The 20,993-nt window shown below is 41.8% G+C and overlaps 3 protein-coding genes across 4 annotated transcripts in view; 1 reads left to right on the forward strand and 2 right to left on the reverse strand.

Moving 5' to 3' along the window:
• LOC310843240 (cilia- and flagella-associated protein 337-like) overlaps positions 1 to 20,993 on the reverse strand; it is a 1,288,916-nt gene that overhangs the window by 838,207 nt on the left and 429,716 nt on the right. The window lies entirely within an intron of this gene.
• On the forward strand, positions 3,621 to 14,743 carry N4BP2L1 (NEDD4 binding protein 2 like 1). Its single transcript, XM_083737429.1, has 5 exons — positions 3,621 to 3,870; positions 7,608 to 7,735; positions 9,010 to 9,098; positions 11,002 to 11,078; positions 12,620 to 14,743. The coding sequence occupies exons 1-5, from the start codon at positions 3,719 to 3,721 to the stop codon at positions 12,861 to 12,863; spliced, it is 690 nt and encodes a 229-aa protein (XP_083593555.1). The 5' UTR covers positions 3,621 to 3,718; the 3' UTR covers positions 12,864 to 14,743.
• Positions 14,917 to 20,993, reverse strand: part of BRCA2 (BRCA2 DNA repair associated) — a 31,855-nt gene continuing 25,778 nt past the window's right edge. For both annotated transcript variants that reach the window (XM_083735738.1, XM_083735737.1), the window contains exons 21-25: positions 19,691 to 19,857; positions 19,458 to 19,596; positions 17,465 to 17,721; positions 15,840 to 15,980; positions 14,917 to 15,643 (exon numbers count right to left, since the gene is read on the reverse strand). In XM_083735738.1, the coding sequence (XP_083591864.1) occupies positions 15,224 to 15,643; positions 15,840 to 15,980; positions 17,465 to 17,721; positions 19,458 to 19,596; positions 19,691 to 19,857 (1,124 nt within the window). In that variant the 3' untranslated portion in view covers positions 14,917 to 15,223. The remainder of the gene's footprint in view (positions 15,644 to 15,839; positions 15,981 to 17,464; positions 17,722 to 19,457; positions 19,597 to 19,690; positions 19,858 to 20,993) is intronic.

Here is a 20,993-nt window from a genome sequence, read left to right on the forward strand (position 1 = left end):
CAATTGGGACTTCCGGGTCGGCGCCATCGCCGAATGGCGGACTCCCTCCGAGCTCCGGAGGGAGCCTGCTTGGCAGGGGCTGGGTCCTACCGCACCGGCGATGCGGGGACCCTTAAAAACCACGGCCAGAGGAGGCCGTGGACATGGAGACTCGGCTGGCACCGTTAGCGCCCTCCCGACTCGTGAAGGAGCCTTTTTAAAGGCTACGGATCGGGTGCCGGGGAGAAGCGTGGTGCTTTGAGTTCTCTGCTATCCCTGCCGAGCGCAGCCGCATGCCATCCGGCGGAGAGCGCTGACTTCTTCTATTGAAAATTTGGATTTAAAGAAGAACCCATGAGTAATTGGAATATGGACTAAAAAAAAAGGGATAAATTTTTAAAATTTGGAGCGAACGGGGGAGGCGGAAAAAAGGAAGTCAGCCCACCCCTAAATTGTAGAAGAGCCAAAACAAAGGACTGGACAACTAAGATCGAGTGTAACCTTATTTCGCCGAATTAGCAACTTCGCGAGGGAAAATTATAAGATTGAGCTGGAGGAGAAAAGTGGAATTGTTTTAAAAAAGCAACCCCCCCCCTGGAATCCCTGGAGCGATTCGTGAAACTGCCTGGAGAAGAGCAATGGAGGTTTTGACAGCTGTCAAAGAGCTGTCAAAAAGGAAGATTAAAATAGAGACTTTGTTATGAGGACTTTGCCGGTTACATTTGTTATAAATTGAACATAAACTGTTTCAAATATGGACTAACAAGCTACTTGGACTGGTGGATGTGATTCTGGAAGGGAACTTTGCTACTGTAATCCATCTAGAGGAGCTGAGGGATATTGCATGTGTTTTTGACAGGAAACTTGAACAGTTGAATGGAACTTTTAATCTCCTGGGAAACTGCAGGAATGGAACATTATTTTGTCTACAGAGGTCTATACACTACAGGAAACAATGGAACTATTTGTTGGAAAATGAAAGGAACATGATGCAATGCTTTGCTCCTGAATAACAAGCCTCTGCAGAGACACTAGAAACTTTTGGAAAAAGAACATTTCTGTGGGAGAACAGAGAAACAAAAAGGAGGAGAATGATTGACAAGAACAAGGAAACAACAAGAACTGGACAGAACTGGGAGAGGGAACATTTGGGATATCCAGGTTTGACAAGCTTATGGAAACAAAATTGGAGTTTTTACTCCTGGATATAAAAACCTGGATAGAAGAAATGGGCCCCTTTTTTGATAGACTCCTTCTATGATTGGACACTCGTAATTAAAGACTGGCAAAGAACCTGAGGGACATAGTGTAATGTAGGAACTCCAGGAAGATATTAGAAGTAGAGGGATAGGTGAAACGCAAAGGGGAAAGAGGGGAGGGAAAGTTGGAATCCAAAGGTTGTAAAATCACTACTTATATTTATTTTATTTCCATCTGTACTATGTTTGAAAGGGGGGAACTCGTGGAAGGGAATAGATCGATCTTAGGGGATGGGAATTTGGATAAATTGGGTTACTGATGATGAGTGTAATTTGGGGATAAGAACTTGTTGAATTTAATTGATTATTTGGAAGATTTGGAACACAAGAGGGGGTAGGGAGGGGAAGTCCTGGTTATTGGCAAAAAGTTTATAAATTGGATTTAATTTGTTTTAATTTGTTTTAATTTGGAAAACCTTAATAAAAATTATTATATTAAAAAAAATATAGAAAGGGCCAATTGGGTACTTCCTCAGCACAAAGCATTCGGGTGAGGTGGCTGGGACAGCACCTGCACAGCTATTGCCGTGACTCTTAAGACGCACACTTTAAACTAATATATACAGCAATCTACCCACTTGTGATTCCTAGCACCTGGCATTCAGATGCATACTGCCTTAAATAGTGGAGGTGATAATTCACTGAAGATTTGGATAATTAAAGTAAATTCAAGCATGAGGGCCTTTCCCAACAGTGGTCAAGATAATATAATCATTCTAGCTTTACTTGAGAGTTGCTAATACTTGTCAGATGCTTCAGCAATACCCATTTATTTAGCTGAAACAAAACATGTCTCTCCCATATTCGTCTCTACAACCACAGCAGCTGCTGCAACCTTCCAACAGTTTAACTTCACCTCCAAAGACACACTTCTCCATTGTGTCCCGAGACGGACAGATGCCAACAACCAACAGCTTCTTTAAACCAGGTGTGTGGAACCTGTGGCCCTTTAGATATTGTTGAACTACCAAGTCTCCTCAGCCCTAGTAAGTATGGCCAATTGTCAGGGTTGACTGCAATCCAGCAACATCACAAGAGCCACGTTAGCCTCTCCTGCTTTAAACAAAAGGGAGGGAAATATATGTGAATATATTGTATAGGTTAGCCACCAGGAGTCAGGAGTTTCTTTTTGGCTCTTTTCTTGTTTAAGAGAGTAAAGTTTTTGTCCAGTTTCCTCTTCGGCGTGCTCTTAAACCTCCCCTGAAAATAAATGGGAGTATAAATGGGAGCACCTTTGTTCTATTTTCTTATGAAGACTTGACTTCATGCCTTTCATGCTTTTTTCTTTTAGCACTATCTAATTGTTTTTGTGTGGGCACTGAGCATATGGGATGTGGCTTCTGAGCACTCCTGGCTAGGCCCACTCCCTAGATGTAGGTGTGTATGACATGCATTTGAAAGAGGCCATAGGTACGCTCTCCCTTATTCATTATGCCAGGTGTGGAGAACTTTGGCCCAGTAGATGTGGCTTAACTAGAACTCCCAGCAGCCCCTGCCAGCACAGCCCACGACTAGGGATGAAGGGGGCTGTAGTTCATCAACTTCTGGAGGGCCAAAGGTTCCCCCGCGCCTGGATTTCGGCCTGGCTCTAAAGCCAGCCTTTTTGGTCCTCTGCTCCTCGCTGCAGAAGCAACTGCTGTTTAATCTTTTAATGACTTGGGCTGCAGTCCTACACCTGCGTGCTTGAAAGCGAGCACTATTGCACGAAATGGTTGCTTACGAGTAGAGCTGCAATGGTGAGGCTCTTCTGGCCGCAAGTACTCATGGTTTTGAGTTTCGAAACATAGGTATTTTAGTCGTAACCGCAGCTTCCTTCCTCAGCACGCGAGAGCACTTGTTATTGGGACAAAACACTCCTCCGGGTGAATGCGAGGCGCCTGCAAGCAGCGATGCTGCACCTCGCACGTGTGGGCATTGGGCAACGAACGCTTCTCGCTGCAGGAAAACATTTCCTATCTCTGCAGAGGAGGGCAAGCGCTGCCAGCGGGGGCCTCAAACCCATGCTCGAAAAAAAGCAAAAAAAACAAAGCGGGGTGCATTATAAGGCTGCATTTCTGTCCTCGCCAATGTCATAACACAAAGAAGCACGCCTTGAGGTAAAGAAAGAAAAAAAAGGGGGCAGGGCAGCGGAGGCCTTTATAGCCTTGTAGGAGAAACCGGAGTCGCGCCGTTTGTGGCTCACGCAGTTCTGCTACAGGCCCCCACGTGAGGGCCCTGCTTCCCGCTTTGGGGATTGAACCTTGACTCGGCGGTTGCTCCCTCGGGGGTGGAGGAAGGCCTATGAGGAGAACTCGGCTGCTTCAGGCGCCAAGGAGGGGAGCGAGCCCGCGCGGCGCTCTGCCCCTTTGCCCCTGGACGCGCCCGCCTTCGGGGGGCGGAGAGAGCCGACTCCGCCCGCGCCCGTCACGAGGAGCCATGTAAACAGTGTCGGTTCGCAGGCTTCCCGAGGAGGCGGCGGCGTCTGTTGCCTTTCCTCCGCTATGGAGGATAGCCTGGCCCGCGCCTTCGGAGGCCTGAGCCTCCGCCAGCCCCCCGCGCAAGGCAAGGGCCCCTCTCGCAGGAGGCGCCGCTTCAGCAAAAGCCTCTACTTGCTGCGAGGCCTGCCCGGCTCCGGGAAAAGTACTCTGGCCAGGTAAAAAAACAACACCCTTCAGCTCTCGAGGCGTAAAACGACGGGGACGAAGTCTTGAGCGGGAAAACCGCGCTTTCTCACCTCGAAGCTCCGTGAGGGAGGGGAGACGGGTTGCTCAGCAGGCGCTCTGGACATGCTCAGAGGCTCTTGATCGGGGAACCCGCGACCATCCAGATGCGTTGAGGATTCTGTGAAAAGCGGGCAAAGCTGGTGGAAGTTGGCGTGCAGAAGCGACTGGAGGGCCTCGGGTCCCCGACGCCACTACCTCTGGTTTTCAGGTTCTTGGCATTCAAGAAGGGTTCTGGGATAAAGAAGCCCTGGCTTCAGCAAAACGCTGCGTGCTCCATGTTGATGGAAAGAGGGGTGTGGTCAACTTTATTTTATTTTTTTCTAGTAGGATGGCTCCTTTGGTCGACATTAGATAGGCGTTTTTCCTTGTCACTGTACCACCATGCATAGCTGTCCACTTTCAGATTTGTAAATAAGGGATCAGCAGCCTCACCTGTCCCAGGACAGTCTACGGGATATCTAACAATCCAGGATAACAGCGGGAAGCAGCGGGAAACGGCGCTGGAATAAGGGAATTTCCCGCAAAAAAGGGAAGGTTGACAGCTATGCCACCATGCTGGGAAAAAGCTTTGTCTCTGGGGGTTCAGACGTGCTCCTGCAAGATTGTTCAAGGTACAGGTGCACGTCTGAAACAAGTTGGGGCTGTTCATGGTAGGTCAAGACAGAGGTCCAAGATAGCTCAGGGAAACAAGAAGAGAATTGGTGGGGTGGTGGCTGCTGCTACTGCTCCTTCACAGCTGTCACTGCTTCTCTTTTTCTGAGCTGCAGCAGTTTTGTTTCCTTATTGGTTATCAGTCCCTACCACCAGTGTAACCTTGAGTGATAAGAGCAATTGCCAGTAATTAAATATATTTTCTTTTTGTAAACATATATTTGGTATATTTCCCTGTTTCGACATGAATATTTACCGACGGGAATTTCCCAATCCTCATAGGGCCTTGGTTCAGCTTGATTCTGAGAAAATCAAACAAGATACTTTGGAAGGCAGTCAATATTGCACTGAAAGCACAGACACAAAAATATCACTTTGATTTTAATGACTCTGGATTTTGCCCTCAGTTACCATTTTCTTATGATTAACGGAAGTGGAAAGAACTGTTTTGATCACTTTAAGGAAAACAGATAGCGCCTTTGTTTTCTTTGTGATGTCCCACATTTTTAATACAGAATTTGAGTGGAGTTAACATCAGAAACCTATAATCAGTATTCAGTACTGTAATATATTTCCTGATGGCTTAAACTAATATAAGCATTTTCCAGCACAGGTAGCTTTCACCAGGGTTCCCTGATTTGTGGCACACCAGCTGCCTCCCCCAACCAAGTATTGTGACCTCCCAAGCCAGCAGCAAAAGCAGGAAGCAAATTTATTGAACTCTTAGGAGGGCCTGTTATACATCACTTTTGGGTTATATGTGGCTTGGTAGGTCACAAACCTCATACTGGATGAAATGAAACAAGACACCAACGACTAACAGCAGGTTTTGCAACTTTTGTAACTTGCACGTCACTAAAGGTAAAGTGAGCTGAACTAGAGTATAATGGTGAGATTCATATTACTCTTTGTTTCCAGGCAGAGGTGTTATGTTGTCTTCAAAGAGCATATAGTTACCATCAAAGGCACAGTTCATGATTTTCTGCATGAACCTGCTTGGAAATGGCTTGTTTTTAATATCATTGGCTTTCAAAATGTGCTTCTGGCAAGCCAGTCATGGAAACATTGGCTCTGGTTTCACATCTCACTGATTTTAGGAAGTGCAAAAAAATCTCACTCTATTGGTATAACATGGTTCTGGTTCAACAGAACTGAAGAGTTCATACTGGAGGCATGCTGACTGAAAAGTGAAGGGTGAAGGAAGAGTTAAGCACTTTCCCCTTGCCTCCCTCACCCCCTGGATATTTAGTCTTCTTGTCACATCTCCAGGATAAAGAAAGCACAATTTATAGCAAGTGTGAAGAGAAGTATCTGGTCAATGAGGGCAGTATGTTAAAAAATGCACTCGAGAGTTGCACAAAGTCCACAGTAGTATGCATTTTATAAGCAAAGCATATATATTAAACAGTTGGGAACTTAGAGATAAATGTGACCTGACAGTTTATTTCAGCTTGCTGGCCTCTCTCTTTACTCTTTTGATAAATTGAGGCCTGCCTCTGCCATTGCTCAACAAGATAAGGAATTGAGAACTGAAAGTTTGCAGTTCGACTCTTTTTTTTCTAGATCGCTTTTGGCTTAACTCACTTTGGGAAGGGATTATTTTATTGTGCTGAGAGATTGCAGATGATACCTTGACATTCCACCTCCAGACATCAAGGCTCCATTGCTGCAGCTTTACCTTTTTCAACAAATCTTTCCTATGAGAAGTCTGACATATTCTGTTGTCCTTTACTGTCAAGAGGAAACTTTATGCTAGGGATGGATGGATGGCATTTGTTCATAGTATCTTATAAGAGTAGACAAGCTGGGTCTGGATTGAACAGATGCTGCTTCATCCATATCAAAGTGAGTCAAAGTCCAACTGGTTAAGTGCTATAAACTGGTTAAGTGACTGGGTCCTTATCATTCACTGTCCTTTAAAAATATTGTTGTGAATGTAATACATAGATCTGGACTGGGGAACCTATGTCCCTCTACTGTTGAACTACAACTCCCACCGTTCCTGACCAGTGGCTGTGGCTAATGGGCGCTGGAGTTCAACAACAGCTGGAGGGCTATAGTTTCCTTATTGATGATATAGAGCTTCCCTACCAGTCATACCCACCTGCACTGGATTTTGCACAGTTTGCTATAAAAGGCAGACTCGAGGACCGCTATCCTGCCCTGAAAGGCTGTGGTCTTAACACTGCACCTGGATGATTGCTGTTATAATAGCTCCTCCTTCCCAGGGCAGTATAGGACTAGGAGCAGGAAGAAGAAGAAGAGGAGTTTGGATTTGATATCCCGCTTTATCACTACCCAAAGGATTCTCAAAGCTGCTAACATTCTCCTTGATACAGACCACACCAACATTCTCCCCCACAACAAACACTGTGAGTTGAGTGGGGCTGAGAGACTTCAGAGAAGTGTAAATAGCCCAAGGTCACCCAGCAGCTGCATGTGGAGGAGTGGAGACATGCTGAGACTGAGACTCAAATCCCCATGGAGCAGGGGGAGGAGAGAAACATGCATGTTACTTTACAGTCTGAAAAAACTTGGGACCAGGATACATTACAGATCAACCCCCTTGATATGGACCACACCAACCTTTAAGATCTTTCAAGAGGGCCATGCCTCTAAGCATATTGCCACTTGGTGACAACATGGAAGCTGGCAATTTCCATAGTAGCAGCAGCTCCCTGAAACACCCTGGAAATGTCATTGAACGTTGTGTTTTTATTTTAATGCAAACTGCTTAAAGGTGGTTTTTATTTTATTGTATTAAGTGGTATAAAAATCTTATTAATAAATATTTTCTCCTGCAGTAAATGGGGGGGGGGGTTAATTTGCTGGTAATTAACCCTTGCTTGAATGGTGCTTTATTTTCATTTAACGATTCCTCTAAAAGTGCACAGGGAACATTTGGGCCCCAGTTAAATTGAAGGGTGGTGGTGGTGGTTAGAAAACTTCACTTCTAATGGTTATACTAATCCGTGTGAAATTTTGACCTTTCCTTACAATTGTTTGGTCTCAACAGGCAACTGAAACGTGAATTTCCCAGTGCAGTTGTTCTGAGCACTGATGACTACTTCTCTGCAGAGGACGGCACATATGTGTTTGATCCTGATGCTCTAGAAGATGCACATAGATGGAACCAAAAGAGAGGCAAGTACAGGCCTTCCTAGTTTTGTGTGTTAGGTTTTGCTTCCTATCTATACCTTGTACTCTTCAGCAGTTTTCTTCTACAAAAAGTTACAGTAGAAGAGAGCCTTGCTGTAAGAGAATGTCTTATTTGTCGCACCTGCACTATTCATTTTGCTCAAAATGGCTTTCAGAGTTGATCAAAACATCAGTTACTAGTAGTAAGAAGTGAATGATTCTATGGAGAAAACAATGAGATGCTATTTAGGGACTAATGTTTGAGTGTCTAGTACGGACATGTAGAAAAAATGCATTATAAAAGTTCCTAGCAAAGGAATGAATTGTACAATTTATGCTCTATAATCAGTTGGCATTGCTTCTGCTGTCAGATATCTAAAGGCAGATTTGTATGCCCTGATAATAAACTTTTAATACTAAAAATATAAGCATGGCCACTGCCATTAAATAACAAGAATAACAATAACAATAATAACTTGTTTACACATTTTATTTCTAACTTTGTTGTATCTTCCTCTTGGGTTTGAACAGATTGGTTAAGATTGTGTCATAGTTTCAGCGGTTCTGATGTTAAATGAAAACATGGATAACTGAAGATTTTCTGGATTAATTGCAGCACTCCAAGAAGGCAGGAGGGGAGCAAGCATGGCACATGCCTTCACAAGGCTTCTGTATATCTTGTCCCAATAAGCTGAAATAGGTACATTGAAACTGTGCCGTTGTGTGGATTTGCTCACAGCTCCCATATAAAGATAACTACGTGAAGGAGAAATTTGTTTTCAAAAGTTTTGTGTGACTGTCCACATTTCCATTGTATCTCTAATTTTGTATATGACTGAGCGCATGTTCTTCGTAACGGTTAGTGCAGTGTCTCCTCTGGACGGCACCAGATTTATTATGGAGCCTAGCTGTTGCTAGCCACCTTCGACCACCTCTCAGAGGCCAGGTCTGCTGAAGGCACAAATCTTTCCCAGCTTTTACAGCAGCCTGAATTCTTTTATCCAAGACCAGTGTTTCCTTCCCTTTATATCCCTTGCTTGCAGTGTCTAGTATATTCCTGTCTGACATTAATATGGGTGGAAATCAACAGACTGAAACTAAAGCACATTATGGAGTAAATCCTGTGTCTTCAAAAACACTTGCTCATTACATTCAGCACATCAGTACTTGTTTGTGACACAGCGAATCCCCAAAGGCTTGATTCAGAACATCTGTGTAGGTAACAGGATGGTTTCACTGATTGTCTGGTCTTTTAAAACATTTACATTGTTATGTTACAGCACGTAAAGCCATGAAGAATGGGAAATCCCCAGTTATTATTGATAATACCAACGTCCACGCTTGGGAAATGAAGCCATATGTGATAATGGTAGGGGAAACTGACCTGTTGTCATTCTTAATATTTAGCCATGGGTTCCAGAAATGAGCAGATAATCCTGCTATTCGCTATCAAGAGAGGTGGAAAAATGGGAAGAACTTCTAATGTGCTTAACATTTTTTTCAAACATTAGTTTTATTTCACAGATTTTGCCCAAGCCCTGGAACATTTTGTTGTGCCACAACTGGATTGATTTCTACCCCCTCTTGCTCCCTTCTTCTTTGGGTTCCGTTTAGTCCAGGCATGTACAAAATCCATTTTGGGGGGTTTAATTCAGCCCGCCGGTCGGTTTAATCTGGCCCCTGTGGCAGTCTATCTCCTAGTTTAAAATCCTAAAAAACTCAATAACTTCAATCGTAAAAAAAGGTCAGCTACTTCGGTCGGCCCTCACGCATGTTCACTTCATCAAATCTGGCCCTCTTTGAAAAAAGTTTGGGCACCCCTGGTAGTCATTGTGTTTTCCTTTCAAGGTTAGGTCACTTAACGTTATCTGACTCTTAGAAACCACTAATGGTCCTAATCTTTTGCACAATACGTGGCTGGATGTGCCAGTAAAATGCTGACCTTCCATATGGTCTGGTTTCTATGCCTCAATGAGCATAGACCATGCAGTCTGTGTGATCAGCAGTCTGTGTGAACTACCTTTTTGCAGAACCAAACCACTGGTTAATCATATTATTGGTTCTGACTGGTGAAAGCTTTCCAAGATACAGCCAGTTGCCCAAGAACCATTTAACTAGACATGCGAGGGATCTTCTGCAGGCAAATCATGTTCTGTGCCCAGGGGCTACGGGACAGCATCCTTCAAGTCAGAAAGAGTGTCACTCTCTTTAATCTACATTATATGATTCTTCTTTTCTGTATTGAGCATGCTCTGTAACTCTTAGGTTGCAGGGGGACATGAGTACCCTTCCTCCAGATTGCACTGTCGTTGCTGGGATCCTAGTTCTCAAACTGCAGTTAGTGTACGCTTGCCTCTAACATCTGGAGATGGTTTGGTGACTGTGCTGGGAACCTGGTAGGATAGTGCCTATCACTCATAATGAGATGTGCCTTCTGCCCCTGCTTCTGTATAACTTTTGGTATATTTTTGCTGTAGTTCAAAATCACCTGGGAATCTGACTCTAGAATTAGGTCAGTCTGCTAATTTCCCTTTCTTTGTGTGTGGTTAATAAAACTTTGACAGCTTCTAAATTATTAATGAAGCAACTATTTCAACATCCGTAGCTTATCACCTGTGTTAAGAGCACATAATTTGCTGTACTATTGCATGGCTTTGCTGTTTTTCTTGAGAAGGAATGTTTGTCAGAAGTGGGCAATATGTGATAGTGTTGTAAATTGTTGCAATCTTGTTTTCTAACTTACCTTGGCAACCTTTATGTTTAGAGATCTTATGGAATTAAAAGAGGTAAATTATTTTGAACTGCGGGACAGCACAAAATTTTGAGATTTACTGACATGACAAATATGGTTTTAATAGTGTGGCCATGTTATACTGCACTACAGTCTCACTAGAGTTTAAGGCTAATTATACAGTCATACCTCGGGCTCTAGTAGCTTCGGGATAAGTATTTTCGGGTTGCGCACTTCGGCGACCCGGAAGTAACGGAGCGCGTTACTTCTGGGTTCCACTGCTCGCACATGCACAGACCGGCAAAATGACATCATGCGCATGCGTGGAAGCAACAAATCGTGACACACAGACACAGGTTGTGTTCGCTTCTGGATGTGAACGGGGCTCCGGAATGGATCCCGTTCACATCCAGAGGTACCACTGTATATGCTTTATTATACTTTTTTATTTTTATATTTTGTTATGTTATGCATATGTAAAATCATGAAAGGTAGCTTTCTATTGTGACTTGATTACAAATTCAGTACTCTTTCACATCAGGCACTTGAACACAGCTATGAAGTTCTTTTTCGAGAGCCAGATACACACTGGAAATTCAATGTTCGGGAACTAACCAGGTACAGGTTTTTTTTGCTTATGTTTTTAGCCGATAGGAGAATGCAAGTGATACCTGCAACAAAACATTGCATAACCTCTAACACAAGCTCACCTGTTCAGAATGCCAGCTAGCCATGCCCTCTTACAGAATCTTCCATTCTACCCCCAGATCTGTTCTGCTTTTTCATCTGATGCACCTTCCATTGCTGTGCACCATGTGTTGGTTTCTATTTCCCTCACTAAGCAGCAACTGCATGTCACAAGACATTGTTTACATTCCACAGTCCGAGTTACTGTTGGGTTCCCACGGGAATGGGAGACTGGATGTGACGTACACTGGTTTCCTGTTTTTCAGTTTTCTCTCGGTTTCTTTGTGTCGAGGGTGAGTTGCTTCTCTGCTCTCACAGAGGCAAGATGTATGTTTGTGTGTTCTCGGTATAGTTGAGAAATAAAGATTAGCATGTAGCACAAACCTGCTTATCCTTTCGTCTGCGGACTTTGCTCTGCTGGGCTCAAGATAAGACGAGCCAGTACCAGCTCCAGATAGACAAATCTAACACCATGGTCAGTCCTTATTGGACTGGTTTTTTACCTCCTTGGAATTTTTTTAAAGTACTTCTGCAAAACTTTGGGGTCTGTGGAGCATACCAAAGATACCTCTGAAGGTGAAGTGATTTCTCCTTTTTGAGGGTCTGTGGCTGGAAAAGTCAGTTGCCACGGCGAGAGTTAAGTCAAGAAGGACTTTATTTTATGATCACAAAAGGTGGGAGTACTGCTGTAACCATATTTATGGTCTTCTCAAAGATAGGAAGAATTCAAAACAGCCAACCACGACATTGCATAGGGTATATAACCTTTTATGGCATATTACATACACTAACCACCTTTCGGACATGCGTACTCTATTGCAGTCAGGCAGTCTTCAGCATGTTCCCTACATGATCAACGAGTGGATAGTTGCTCATATATCATTTCTTATCTATCACGTCCCCAGCAATAACTCAATCCCCCCTTTATTTATTCTTTCCCTTGTAAAGCTAGATATTTTTACACAGCTCATCCTGCAACACGAACCACTTCCTTTTCTTGTCTTTCTCTTCCTTTATTGACAATCTGCAATTCAAGCAAACAGGGCAATTCTCAGTGAGGGATTTTATTTTTTCCTTTATTAATAAAAAAATCCCTTTAGCTGCCTCTTGTATGTCTGTGGCCCCATTTTGGCTTTCCTTTTGTCAGGACTAATCACCTGTGATAGCTAGTAGATGGATGAGTGGGACCTGCAACAGTATGTTACAGTGTAGAGGGCTCCACTCTGCGCTATAATCGGTACTGTGCTCCCCATTTTCTCTTTTGCTATTAGAAGGAATAGTTCCCCTTAACCTCTTAGGTCTCATATCAACAATGCTGTTCCAAACCGTGAACACACATTAATGGGTTAATTTGTGAACTAGGTTGTCATGAAAATGGAAGGAGCAGTTCACATGATTGCTGGTATTCACATGCTGTTTAGATATGTAGCTAACGAAATATACTTACGTATATGTTTACATTTATTCCATAGACGGAATGGCCATGGTGTTCCACGAGAGACAATAAAGAGGATGAAGGAGCAATATGAGCATGATGTTACCTTTCATGATGTGCTTCATTCAGAAGAACCAGCCAGACATTTCAGTAGATCCTATGGCGTTTATGATACTGGTTATTCCCATGTGAACTCAACATTCCCCAACAGAAGAGCTAACAGCAACTCCAGAAATGAAAGATCATTTAGGAGGAGAAATGATTTCTACGAAGTATTTTAGAGTTTTTAATCAAGTTGTATAAAATTTTGTTTTATACCTTCAGGAATTCTGTGCTTAAAATATTTGTATTTTTCTATTGGGCTAGATTTAGTTCTTAAATCTCCATATATTCTTTTGGAGGTTAAAAACCCTGTTTTAATATTCTTCTGATGCAGATTATATTTCTTCACTCATGTTTACACCTGGCTATATATATATATATATATATATATATATTTGCTTTCGTAAATATATATATATATATATATATATGCAGTTTTGACAGGATGACTCATGCTTAGGAGTGTAAACATAATGAAGAACCCACAGTAATTTTTAGCAGCAACATAGAAAAAGATCTCCATGTCATTGTGCTCATATACTATGGGGGGCAAGGAATTGCCATCCCTGTGCAGATCGAGCTAATAGTGGTGCTATACAATGTTTGGTCCTGGTAAGGATGCACACAAATGATATTTCATATCATTAGTGTGCCATTGCTAATCATAGTATAGTGCAACAGTTAGAACTCTTAATTCCCCTGACTTCCATCAATTGTTCAGTATACAAGGCTATGGGAATGTAAACAGATTTCCCTCCATAAATATTGACACAATAATTAATTTTACAGTATACAAATTTTAAAATGTTAGTTTCTTCTGTACCTAGGTTTTAAAATTAAGTTATAGATCTGCATTTCATAGGACCACCTTCTTTTCTACGTTCCATATTTAGTTTCATTTTTGTGACATTTACCTTCTTTGACACAGCTGCTTCTCTACTTTGCAGTTTACCTCCTTTTTTACATCATGTAGATTTCCTTTCTTGCTGAAACCAATGAGGAGCTTTATTTAGACCCCTATTTGTTGTCATTGCTCACCCTATTTTTTATTATTATGATTCCTGAAACACACACCAAATAGTTTGCAACCGTAGGAACAATTCAGGGAAGAGGCATAATCTTGACAACAGATTAGTTTTTCTCTGCTCCACAGTAAGAGTTGGGTAGTCCTCAATTTCCTGTTTGGTAGTAGCATATGCCAAAGGTGGGTAGAGCAAGGAAACTTGCCTAAATTCAGTGGCCATTATAACTAGAGACTAATTGGCACTCTTGTGACTTGTTAACATTCAGTGCCAAGTGTTATTTGTGCCTTTTTGCAGTCTGCTGGTTTAATTTCTCTAGTCTCTGCGCTTTTTCTATTCATCTAATTGTTTCCACAGATCAGATACTACTCGGTATATTTGCTTAATCATTCCGTCTAAAAGCTCTCCAAGGGTAGGTACTTCTTGAAACTAGTAAAGAGTGATGTAAAATAAGATAGTAGAGTTACAAACAAGATAACTATCCAATAACTATATTAACATCAAATGCTTTAAAATTGATTACTGGCTTTAAAAAACAAAACAAATCTAATCTACTTGCATTCCTACAGGGTGTTTCACCATTAGCCTGATTCAGGTGTTTGTCCTCTCCAATCTAAACAAACATGGGTATGTATGTGCCTCCAAGCCCTGCATCCTCTGGACCATATCTTGAGTCCTCCACAAGTTTGAGGGTGAAGGTATGAAAGTGGGGGCCATTCTCCTCCCTTTGCACAATTAGTTCTAAAATTGCATAAGGAGTGGAAACTTGGTTCTTCATACCTTTGCCTTTAAACTCACTGAGGCCTGTTAACACAATAAAGGTGACATAGTGGAAGGATTTTTTTGTCAGAGTAGCCCTACTACCTACCATAGGCTTCTTTACACAAGAGGAGACAAAACACCCAAATAGGCCTATAACAAACATAAGGTTTGTATATTTTGGATATGTTTGGCCTTACATGTTTTTAAAGCTGGCCTCTTTTTTTCTCTTGAACCATTGTGATTGCTATGGAAAAATAAACAAGGGAATCAAATTATATTGACTGCATGTTTTGAACTGGAGTTCTAAAAATATACAATGCCTTCATTAAAGTTAGTATTGATGAACTAGTTCCATAACTTTGAATGCGCTTCTGCACAACATGACAGGATTGTTAAAAGTTACAGCCATTCTTACTGGATTCTTCATAATCTATTCAATAGAGCATATATAATTACACTAATCTTTATTCTGAATTGAAATGAGTAATACACAGACAAGCCTGTACAAAACACTTATAACATTTACAAAGATTGCTTAAATATTTAAATGTACAGGGGGCATTTATAAGTACTTTGCTTTGTCTTTGGAACGTCATCTGCACAGCTAATGGAAGTATTTGTTCCATTTGTCTCTTTTGTAGCAGCCTCAGTACTCTCCTTACAGTCCTGCAATATATCTGTTTTACCAGAATATTGGAATTATTCCTTACTAAAAGGCTGACAGGAAGAGCAGTGGGTATGGAATACACACCAAATCAACCTGTATCTTCTGGAAAACTACTTACGAGGGCTTGTGTATTTATCATTGCAAGCTCCTCGTCAGCAACAAAATTATTTTCAAGAGGAGAACCAGTCTCACTAGACCCTCTCAGGGCAGATTTTTTATTATAACATGCTGTTCTTTTCAGTGACTTTTCAAGTTGAGTGCCGGAACTTCGGGGGGGCTGAAATGCCCTTTTCAGAGATGGAGAAATAAATATACAGTTGGTCTTCACTGGTGGTGGGGAAGGTACTCGACTAAGCAGGTCCATTGCTCTTCTTTTCTTACAGTTCCTAGGGGTTTCTTGTAGTTCCGCTGTTGTTTTTGCTGACCCTAGAGATACCGGTGGCTTTGAATCTAGCTTCCCAAGTGACAAAGGACTCTGATGCCATAGTCCACTGCTAGGAGTTGCAATCTAATTAAAAGGGGGGAAAAACTAAGCTTAAATTCTGTCAATGACTACTGCCATTCAAAGACATCTGAACTAATCATTACTCCACCACCATCCTTGAGGTATTTGTACTTACTTGAGATGGTTAAATATGCTGTCTGATATTTAAGTTGATTATACTGGTAAATATAATCATCATAATAGATTAATAAAAACTTACGGAATGTTTATTTCCTGCATCAGATTTCTGAGAAATGGGATCCAAGCCACATTCTTGGGGCAAGTTAAATGTTTGTGGGTCATCTGTTTGTAGCAAATTCATCAGTTTGCATTGTGCATCTTTGCCAAAACAGCTGCTATTCTGCAGGACAAAAATATATAGTTTAAACTTTTTTAAAAAACCTTTGCTGTTGATTTTTAACATAATGAATATGGTATGCTGTAGATACTCAGGACTGCAATACCTCAAGAACCACCTCTTCCCATATAAACTGACACAGACCCTGAGATCATCATGCTAGGACTTCTTCATGTGCCTCTTCCACGAGAGGTCCAGAAGCTGACAACATGAGAACGGGCCTTTTCTGCAGTGGCTTCACATCTGTGGAATGCTCTCGCTAGGCCCGATTTGTGTGGCACCTTCATTATACATCTTTGGGCCTCAGGCAAAAACGCTTCTCTTCAACTAGACCTTTGGCTGATCAACATACTATGTGCTTTCACATGTGTTTTGGGGGGTGTTTCTGGTTTTGTTCTCATTTTTATGCTATGAACTGCCCTTGAGCTCTTCAGATGAAGGGCAATACACAAAATGAATGAATGAATGAATGAATGAATGACTGACATTTGATCACTTGGGAAAACTGATCCTATACGTAGATCAAATGTATAGTTACAGGCAATGCCTATGTCCAGTGCCAAAAATACTGGCATTCACATTTTGTTGTTTATATAAGCAGCAGATTGGACTGGAGATCAAATCATGCAGACCTCTTCTCTTTGTAGAACGAACAGATGACTAATGCATGAACAGGTCTTGCATCTTTGGCCTGCAGCTTCACGCATTTCACTACATGGGTGCTTTGGGAAAGCTGGACATCTTGTATGGACAAAACCCCTTATCAAAAAAATGTATGTTTTGGCTACTGCTACTACTGCCCGAGACGGGGGTGGCGCTATGGCAAGCCTAGGACTTGCTGATCAGAAGGTCAGCAGTTCGAATCCCCGCGACGGGGTGAGCTCCCGTTGCTCGGTCCCTGCTCCTGCCAACCTAGCAGTTCAAAAGTGCAAGTGGATAAATAGGTACCGCTCTGGCAGGAAGGTAAATGGCATTTCTGTGCGCTGCTCTGGTTCACCAGAAGTGGCTTAGTCATGCTGGCCACATGACCCGGAAGCTGTATGCCGGCTCCCTCGGCCAATAAAGTGAGATGAGCGCCGCAACCCCAGAGTCGGCCACGACTGGACCTAATGGTCAGGGGTCCCTTTACCTTTACTTTTACTACTGCCCTAGAAATAGTGTAGTGCCTTTTATGAAGTTGATAGCTTATTTGGAGGGTGCAGCTGGCATCCTACTTCTGGACAGAGGCTTGTGGTCAGGAACACATTACAACTGTTCCAAGCTATTACCTGAGTTTCTATAGCAAATGTCCTTTAATTGGGGCAACTAGAGAGACATCTTTCACAAAATATTGAATATTGGAGACTAGACAAGTCAAAACATTAAATGCTAATTTAGTATGTCTTTTGTTGCAACCAGCCTTTACCATTTGATATACCATGTATATAAGGTAACATAATTCCCCCGCCCCATGCCTTCAGTGCATTAGATAGGTGAGATCAACATACCTCTACAGTATTTCTCAGTTCATTAAAAAATCCTTGGAGATGACTTTCTTTTGGATTTGAGGAGAATGCAGAAAGTTCTCCAGCAAATAATGTCGGGATGTCTGATCTAAATTCAGGTCGCCACTGAAGGTTGATTGCAGAGATCAGCGTAGAAGGAATAATTATGTCATCAATAGCCAGCTGCTTAAGATCTGTATAGATCTGGACTGCTATGAAATGATGATTCTCATCTGACAGATACACCAGTGTAGAGAAACCTATGTTAGAAATGAAACAAAAAAAATTAACTTCACTTTTAAAATTAAAAATACTAACCTTTAAAAAGTTTACATTTTAACCCTAACAAAACCCAAAAGGTAATTCTGGGGAACTTGAATATAATAGCTTATATACTTTGAGCATTGTATTGGGAAAAGCCTGTAGCCTACTAGAATGAATGTGTATCTAGGTGTATCTGACCAGCAGTGTTTCAAGACAAAATCAGGTGAGCTAATTAAAATGCATTAAATAATTGGAAATTAAAAAACCGATTTTAAGCAATTTCTCCTAATGTAGTTCACAGAGGATTGCACAACGTCTTCCCATTTGTGCAAGAACTTCTACTTGTGCAATGGAACTTCTCCATCATCTCTCCTTGTGTGTCTCTGTGCCCCCCCCCCCAAATCTGCTCCAGAGGGTTGGGGAGAAGTGGAAATCCTTCTGCAAACAGAACAGCCCTAATTCCTGAACATACTAACTGGTTCTTTTAACTTTTAAAACATTGTTTCCAACTAAACAGAACTTTGCATACTGCTTAGGAACATAAACAAAAGCCATTTGTTGTTCAACTTACAAGTCTTTTGTGCTACAGAATTAGATCCACATTGACCCAAGCAACTCAGTACAGAAATCATAGTTGCTGGGCAGAACAATGTTTACAGATTATAATTTAAAAATAAAAGCATAGTCATACATTTTCAGAAATTGAGAACCGAAAGATAGATAGATGATAGATAGATTAGATAGATAGATAGATAGATAGATAGATAGATAGATAGATAGATAGATATAGACTTTATTTGCGTGGCCGACAGGCCATAGCATCAAAGGACAAACACCGACAAAAATACATTACGAATATAGTTACCATAAAATCTTATGACCTATTAGAACCCTAGGTAGAAGCTGGATTAACAGAAAGAATAGCAGATTTCAAGTAGTAGCAGGCATAAAAATGAAAGTACAAGATCATCCAAGTGGGGTCACTAAATTATCCTGATGAAATACAGTGGTGCCCCGCAAGACGAACGCCTCGCAAGACGAAAAACCCGCTAGACGAAAGGGTTTTCCGTTTTGGAGGCGCTTTGCAAAACGAATTCCCCTATGGGGTTGCTTCGCAAGACGAAAAAAATCTTGCATCCCCCCGCGGGGTTTTTTCGCTTTTTTTGCCCTTTTCTTAAGCCGCTAAGTCACTTATCAGCTGTTCCGCTGATAAGCCTCTGAACAGCTGACCACTGGAAGCCGCTTGACAGCTGTAGCGCTAATCCGCTAAGCTGTCAATGGGCTTGCTTCGCAAGACGAAAAAACCGCTATACGAAGAGCCTCACGGAACGGATTAATTTCGTCTTGCGAGGCACCACTGTACAGGTTGGTTCTTTCTGGATCTTTGTATGTGTGTTGACTTGCCAATGCTTGGGTCTGATAGGAACTCCAGAATACATAACCCATGGTATTGTATGTAATGCCTGACCTGAAAAGCCAGATATTTTTCTCTGGTTTCGGTTCATGATTTCATTTTGAGATTAGATGTTTCGTCTTTAACAAGTCATATTTAGGTATGCTTATAAACAGGATTCTAAAACCATGCTATAATTGAAATGTAAAACAGTAAATCTGATTTCAATAAAATTCCAATTTTAAAAATTCTTTACAGACCCTAATAAGGATTCAGACTGGTAACTTAAATAGGATTATTTTTAACTCATTATAAATCAGTGCACTAGTCTTAACATACCCGTTCCTTTTCTTAGAGAAACTATATATCCCACCAAATCCACTTCAGAACAGGTAGGATAGAAAGATGGTTCCAACAGCTTGCTGAATCTCAGGCACTCTCTTGGCCTGTAAACTTGTGACAGGGTTTCTTGAGACACCTAAAGAATTTTGAACAGTGACATTATTATTCATTTATTATAATGGTTGCTTAAATTTTTAGGTTAATTCACAATGACAGGCCATAATACTTACTGGCAACTGCAGATACTGAGTTTTCTTGGTAGCTGTTAACTGTACATTGGCAGTCTCCAACTTCCCTTTGGATTGGGATGCAGATAATTGGAAGACTCTATATCGACCTCCTTCCCTTAGGAGGGTAAAAATGTCTGATGATGGGCGCCAGATATTCAATACTACTTCTAAAGATGTAAAATTAAACAATATGTTACCCTTCAACAGCAAGATGGACCACCCAAAGAAGACATGCAGGACTCATGCTTCGTAATCACAACATCCTTTTCTAAATGCTCACAGACCGACTGTTGAATTATCTATTCTAGGACCTTTGCTGGTATTGATGTCAAGCTCACTGGTCAGTAGTTACCTGGATCTTCCTTTCCCCCCTTTTTGAAGATGGGGACAACATTTGCCTACCTCCAGTCTGTAGGGACCTCACCTGTTCTCCAATAATTCTCAAAGAAAATAGACAAAGGCTCTGAAGTTACATCCACAAATTCCCTTAGTACCTTTGAATGCAGTTTATCAGGCCCTGGAGATTTGAATTCATTTGAAGTAGCTAGGTGTTCCCTTTCTACCTCTTTTCCTATCTTGGGCTGCAGCTCCCTCCTTACATCATTTAATCTGTTATCAACAGGTTGGGCATCACTTTCCTTTTGGGTGAAGCAGAGGCAAAGTAGGTGTTGAGTACTTCCGCCTTTTTCTCTGTCACCCAATAGCATTTCTCCATGTTCCCCATGCAGAGGACCTACCACTTGCTTGTTCTTCCTCTTACTTTGGACATAGCTGAAGAAATTTCTAACCTCTCTTGCAAGCCTGAGCTCATTCTGACTTTCCCCCTGCACCTGTTGGCTACTTGGGTATACTCCTCCTTTGTGATTTCCCCTTTCTTCCATTTCTTATACATGCCCTTCTTAACTCTCAACTAATCTGGAAGCTGCTTATGCAGCCCCACTGGTTTCCTTGCCTTACATTTTTCTTTCTTGTTGGTATTGTCTGCATTTGGGCCTTCAGAATTTCTCCTTTTAGAAACTCCCATCCTTGTTGGATTCCCTTCTCATTGAGTTCCTTCATTAAGTTCTCATTAAGCTCCTTCAGCTTTTTGAAATTGGCCTTCTTAAAGTCTGAGTGCCTGTCCAACTACACTCAGTTTTTCCTTGCCCCTGTATCCTGAAACCCAGGAGAACATGATCACTTCCTCCCAAGTTTCTGAGCACTTCCACTTCATCAATCATTTTCCTCTCTATATGGTGAGGACTAGGTCCAAAAGAGATGAACCCCTTGTTGGTTCTTCCACCTTCTGAGAAATGAAATTGTC

Source organism: Podarcis gaigeae (assembly GCF_964106915.1).
Source record: "Podarcis gaigeae genome assembly, chromosome: 4".
Classification (NCBI taxonomy): domain Eukaryota; kingdom Metazoa; phylum Chordata; class Lepidosauria; order Squamata; family Lacertidae; genus Podarcis; species Podarcis gaigeae.

What these genes read in the sequence shown, in the direction of transcription:
- N4BP2L1 (XM_083737429.1), top strand. Translation starts at nt 3,719, where the DNA reads ATGGAGGATAGCCTGGCCCGCGCCTTCGGAGGCCTGAGCCTCCGCCAG. An exon ending in TAGATGGAACCAAAAGAGAG is followed by an intron (nt 7,736 to 9,009) that starts GCAAGTACAGGC and finishes GTTATGTTACAG; the next exon opens with CACGTAAAGCCATGAAGAAT. An exon ending in AATGTTCGGGAACTAACCAG is followed by an intron (nt 11,079 to 12,619) that starts GTACAGGTTTTT and finishes TTTATTCCATAG; the next exon opens with ACGGAATGGCCATGGTGTTC.